Source organism: Panthera onca, chromosome D4 (assembly GCF_046562875.1).
Source record: "Panthera onca isolate mPanOnc1 chromosome D4, mPanOnc1 haplotype 2, whole genome shotgun sequence".
Lineage (NCBI taxonomy): Eukaryota > Metazoa > Chordata > Mammalia > Carnivora > Felidae > Panthera > Panthera onca.
The window spans coordinates 72,730,658-72,736,657 of NC_138351.1; the positions used below are offsets into that span (position 1 = coordinate 72,730,658).

Sequence of the window (6,000 nt, forward strand, 5' to 3'; positions counted from 1 at the left end):
TGTCTTAATTTTATTTTCTATGTCTACAAATTATTAAACTTGTGACAACCAGTAAATATGTCTCTATCTTTAAAAAAATATCAATAAACAAAAAGTATTTCTTCAACCCTGTGGTCTACAGTGTGCCTTGGAAAAATGCCCTGCTATTCTCAGGTTATCAAAATCCTATTTATCTTTCAAGGCCCATCTAAAGCAATATCTCCTCTATGAAGCTTTTCCTCAGTGACTCTCAACCTCCCACAGAATTCATTATTCTTTTAATTAGGACAAATGATAGTTTCTTGCATCACTTCCTAAGAGTTTGCTGAAGGTGTTATACATATTAAATAAGAGGTCTTGATCACCCAAAACTAAATGGAAAGATGAGTTAAAGTAATTTAAATAAAATGCAGACCAAAGGTTCATAGTAAAAAAAACAAAAAGCTTGATTTATACTTTGTCCAAAAAAAACGAAATAAAGTTATAAAAATTAAATTTTATATCTAAACAAAATGTTGTTTATAATTAGCTTATAATCATAATTGCTTTTTTGTCAGAATTTTCCCGTAAGCTATATTATATGACATGCATGATATTAGTCATTACTTCACCTTTGATCATAAAGAAGATATTTTTTAAAAATATTTAAGCAAAATATTCCCAAGGCATCTCTGACTCCTTTAATACTCAAACCATTGTCTTCCTCTTATCTGTAACTAATCTAATATTTCAAGATCTTCATTTGACAATACCTTTACCTGTTATTTAAGTGGTGCCTCAACACTGTTTTCATGAACTTTACAAAATCCTACAACTTTTTCAAGATTTGCAATTGATTAGTATCATATTTGTACTATACCATGGAGTGCGATCCACCAGGAAGAAACCAAGATACCATAAACAAGGATAAATTCTGAGGATGTTTGAATACAGACTAATTTTGAAGTGGCCAATATATTTATAAATACATTTGTTTAACAATGACTTCTGATTCCCTACCATGTATATGTTATAACAACACATTTACCTCCCTCAGTTATCAAAAAAATAAAACTTGAAAATGTCCAAATATCTCTTTTTTCCTATAAAATGTTAACAGTTTTAATTACATTGGAGTAATTTTTTTTCCTGGTAATGAGGTCAAGATTATAAAGAAAATCAAAATATCGCTAGTCAATTAAGATCATAAGAACAATGAATTGTTGTATGAGGACTATTCCATTCAGTTTCTTAACAATGTGCTGGACTTAAATCTCAGCTTTGTATAAGCTATTTAAGTTCTCTAGACATCAATTTCTTCACCTGTAAAATTCTAAAACCTATGTAATCCTGGCATCTAGCTCTTTCACTAGTTATGATGGTCAAATGACATAATCCAAGAAAAGAGCAAAGTATCTGTCCCACAGTTAAGTGGTCAATACACGCTGTTACTGTTATTTTCTCATAAAGATAACTAGGACTGCTTTCCCCCCACTCTTTTCAAGAAAGATCACTCAAGAACGTTCATAAAAGGAACCCAAATTTGCCAAGAGTTTCTATTTTCTTCTGCTGACAGCTTCAAATTCAGTTACATTGTCAATAATTTCTTTCCAAAAGTGGTATTTTAAAGGTATATTAAAAGTGGGAAGCGGGGCACCTGGGTGGCTCAGTCGGTTGAGCGTCCGACTTCGGCTCAGGTCATGATCTCACAGATTGTGAATTCGAGCCCCGCATCGGGCTCTGTGCTGACAGCTCAGAGCCTGAAGCCTGCTTCTGCTTCTGTGTCTCCCTCTCTCTTTGCCCCTAACCCACTCGCATTCTGTCTCTGTCTCTCTCAAAAATAAATAAACATTAAAAAAAAATTTTTTTTAAAAAGTGGGAAGAAATTTTAAATCTCAAAGTAATCAGAATAAGGATTAATCTAAGGACTACTATAAAATTATCATAATCATGTAATAAATGCACTTTTTATATCATAATTCTTAGTAGTCAGTGATCCAATAACACTCTACCTCATATAAATAGTCTATTGCACAATATTTGAATGTTGGAAACATATCTTCTTTCTCTGAAAGTCGTACGAATTTCAGTATCTGGAAATTAAAAAATTAATATTAAATGTTGGTAAAATAGCAAAGCAAGGAGTAGAAAACCATTCTTAATCACAAAACTTTGGTTCATTCATTTTATTTTATTTTTAATGTTTATTTATTTTTGAGAGAGAGAGACAGAGCACAAGCAGGGGAGGGACAGAGAAAGAGAGGGAGACACAGAATCCAAAGCAGGCTCCAGGCTCTGAGCCGTCAGCACAGAACCTGATGCAGGGCTCGAACCCATAAACCGTGAAATCATGACCTGAGCCAAGGTTGAATGTTTAACTACTGAACCACCCAGGTGCCCCTGGTTCATTCATTTTTAAAAAGATGCTGAATTATATTTAAAAAAAAAGTTAACTCTAAAAATAACATTTATTACTATGATCTAAATCTAATATGAAAATAACATGTTGATATAAAATTGTTCATATATTTTTCATATATGTTCATATATTGTTTAATCCACACAACTTCTGGTTGGTAGATTGAAATATATACTGTGATCATATTGTTGCAAAAGAGGCAGGAATTCGCAAGACTGGTACAGTTGTTTTCTCAAGAGAATCATATTTCTTAAGTGGTGCTGAAATAGCATAACCACAGGCAAAACTTTGCTGAAGTGGAGGAGTAGAATTTGGGAAATTCTGCTCTTACTTAAAAAATAAAAAGCCCATAGGGCACCTGGATGGCTTTAAGTGTCCAACTATTGATTTCAGATCAGGTCACGATCTCACAGTTCATGAGATCGACAACTGCGCTCACAGCACAGAGCCTGCTTGGGATTTTCTCTCTCCCTCTCTCTCTCTTTGCCCCTTCCCTGCTCACATGTGCGTTTTCTCTCTCTCTCTCTCTCTGTCTCAAATAAACTTAAAAAAAAATAAAAGTAAAAAATAAGAAGCCCAGGGGCACCTGGCTGGCTCAGTCAGAAGAGTATTCAACTCTTGATCTTGGGGTCATGAGTTCAAGCCCCATGCTGGAAATAGAGATTACTAAAAAAATAAAATAAAAACTTAAAAAAATTTTTAAAAAAAGACTGAAGTTAGAATTTCCTAATAGCTCATTTGGAATAAAGCCACTATGACATATTATTCCTAGGTCAATATGTCATTATTGATAAATAAACAAATTCATCTAATGAAACAGTAAGTAAAATTTGGAATGCTGAAAGAGTCCAAGATGATTCTCATTTATGTGTGAACTACAGCAGTTATAGGCTGGAAGGGTCACTCTAGGACAGAGTCTAGTTTATCAGATAGTTTTCAGCCTTTTAATTAGTCACTTAAAACGTTTTGGGGAATTCAGGTGTAAGCTAGGAAGTCTTCATATGGTTGTTTGTAAGTTTTTAGTGAGTAAAATAAACATTTTCATCCAAATGGTTTGCCTTAGTTTCATTATTATTTTAAATTTGTTTAAGGTTTACCTGTTTCCTTATCTATACTGAAGGTACTGCACCAGAAGACCTTAAGAGTACATCTACATTAATTGACTATGAATCTATTATTTTCAATCATCATCAAGTGAACATTCTTAACTACTCAACTACTGTACTATAAAAACTAAGAGCAAACTTGTTAGTGAATACAATTACTTTATTTGATTAATGAATCAGAAGCCATTTTGTATATTACAATAAGCTTTCCAATGAAAACAAACCCAGTAAGTTATTTGGGTTATTTCTAATATTGTTTGATTCTGTGGTTTCAGCAAATGTAGGGAATAGTGTTGGAGTCCTCTTTCACTCTTAATTAAACAATGCCAACGTAGCATTGGTTTTTTTTTTTGTTTTTTTTTTTTTACTGGTGATTACTTCTCTGGAAATATTTCCAGTCATTGTACTTCCATACCCTTCCCACACAGTCTGTGGGATCTTTGAGGCAAATATTAATTTAGAATTTCCACTTCTTGATATTGTGCTTTCATAAAACATTATCTGATTGTGCCTCGTTCTAAGTTTTTTTAAATGTTTATTTATTTTTGAGAGACAGAGAGAGGGGCACAGGCGCCCCTGTGCCTCATTCTAGAAGTCACTTCAAAAAGTTTAAAACAGGGGCGCCTGGGTGGCTCAGTTGGTTAAGCATCCAACTTCAGCTCAGGTCATGATCTCACAGTCAGTGAGTTGGAGCCCCGTATCAGGTTCTGTGCTGACAGCTCGGAGCCTGAAGCTGCTTCAGGTTCTGTGTCTCCCTCTCTCCGACCCTCCCCTGTTCATGCTCTGTCTCTCTCTGTCTCAAAAATAAATAAACATTAAAAAAAAATTTTTTTTAAAGTAAAACAACCAACTCTACTTAGTTTATCCATTCAGTTGTCAGCTTTTATCTTAAATTTTCCTTTCTTGTGAAGCCTAGTACCTCTATCAGCTTCAGATTCATCATTCTCAACAGCTACCTTAAATAATAATTACTGTTGTATTGAAGTTAATCGTTTAAATTCATGCTGAACATATAGAACTTAAATAAGATACTATACACCATATATATTCATAAAATTTCTTTCACCTGTCAACTTTATTTCATTGCATTACAGGTATTTGAACCCATCTTATAATAGTGGAAAAATAGGAAGAGAGATAAATTGGCCTGAAAACAAGCAAAATCATGGTTAAAGAGAAGGTATTTTTAAAATAATCAACTTTTGGGGCACCTGGGTGGCTCAGTGGGTTGGGTGCCCAACTTCAGCTCAGGTCATGATCTCACAGTTCGTGAGTTCAAGCCCGCGTCAGGCTCTGTGCTGACAGCTCAGAGCCTGGAGCCTGCTTCGGATTCTGTGTCTCCCTCTCTCTACCCTCCTCAGCTCACACTCTGTCTCTATCTCAAAAATAAATAAACATTTAAAAAAATCAACTTTTGAATTGCAGCAATTCCTGAAATATTTTTCCTTACCTGTTTATGAAAATTTTCTTTCTCTTGTGCTACCTCCTGACAGGTATCTGGGCCAAAATAGAAATGCATATAAATAATTAGGTCAGGCTTTTATGCACAAGGCCAGAGAAGTAAGGCACAAACTTTTTGCCACCCAGCTTTACTGAAGTGTAATTGAGAAATAAAAATTGTATATAGTTAAAGTGTACATATGTATAATAGAATATTATTCCCAAAATTATTTAAGACCACAGACAAGCGAATGTGAATTTTAGGGCTGGCATCCCATCTCCTCCCACCAGCCTAAGACACACGGGGATTTCTCCCCTTCCTCAATCCATTGCCTAAAACCACACTTTAACCATGTAAAATCACAGGGCAGGCCAGGTTCACGTAGTTTCTCATACTATATCACCTATACAACTTCTCATTAGTGGGTTGAAATCCCACTGGCCTTTCTGTGCCCTTCGCACACTCTATTCTCGCCTAATTAGGTTACGTGGACCCTGGTTCTGAAGTCTTGTCTCCACAGAGCCATATTAACTGGACCTCAAAAATAGGTTTTCCAGAAATTTTGGAGCTGCCATACTTTAGCCCCATCCTGCGCTTTTTTTCCCCTCAGCTCAAGAACACCTTCCCTCGTTTGTCTCCTAAGCCTCTCAGGGATTCCACCTCAGCTAAAATCGCCACGTACCTGCCCTCGCCGGAGAAAATTCCGGCCTACTGAACATGTGACCTCTGGCCCTGGGCTCAGCACTGGCATTGGCCAGCCAGGCCAGGTCCCGCCCCCCGCATCCGCCCCCGCCCCCACCCCGCCCCTCCGGTTTCAGGCACTTCCGCCCCGGGAGCCCCGGCGAGAGAAACCTTTGCTGCACCAAGCAGAGGGTGGCTGTGGAGAAGGGCGGGAAGCTAGAAGGAGCTGGTATGAAAGGTAGGGAAGACCAGGCAAGGGAGTCTGGACTTCATTAGTAGTAGCAGCTCCAATGTTATTAGCTAATCCTGGACAAACAGGACAGGGCCAGAAGAAGAGCAAGGGCAGAAGCATAGCAGAAGTAAAACAGAGAAGATTTAGCCACCAGAATCAGGGA

General features: G+C 36.7%; 1 protein-coding gene across 5 annotated transcripts in view; it reads right to left on the reverse strand.

The window, feature by feature from the left end:
• SHOC1 (shortage in chiasmata 1) overlaps positions 1–5,726 on the reverse strand; it is an 85,360-nt gene extending 79,634 nt beyond the window's left edge. For 2 of the 5 annotated variants that reach the window (XM_078436580.2, XM_081790932.1), the window contains exons 1-3: positions 5,607–5,726; positions 4,934–4,980; positions 1,971–2,051 (exon numbers count right to left, since the gene is read on the reverse strand). In XM_078436580.2, the coding sequence (XP_078292706.2) occupies positions 1,971–2,051; positions 4,934–4,980; positions 5,607–5,643 (165 nt within the window). In that variant the 5' untranslated portion in view covers positions 5,644–5,726. Of the gene's footprint in view, positions 1–1,970; positions 2,055–4,549; positions 4,704–4,933; positions 4,981–5,501; positions 5,580–5,606 lie in introns of those variants that run through there. The other 3 variants (XM_081790933.1, XM_081790934.1, XM_081790935.1) reach the window with 3 other exon arrangements.
• Between the last annotated feature and the right edge of the window lie 274 nt (positions 5,727–6,000).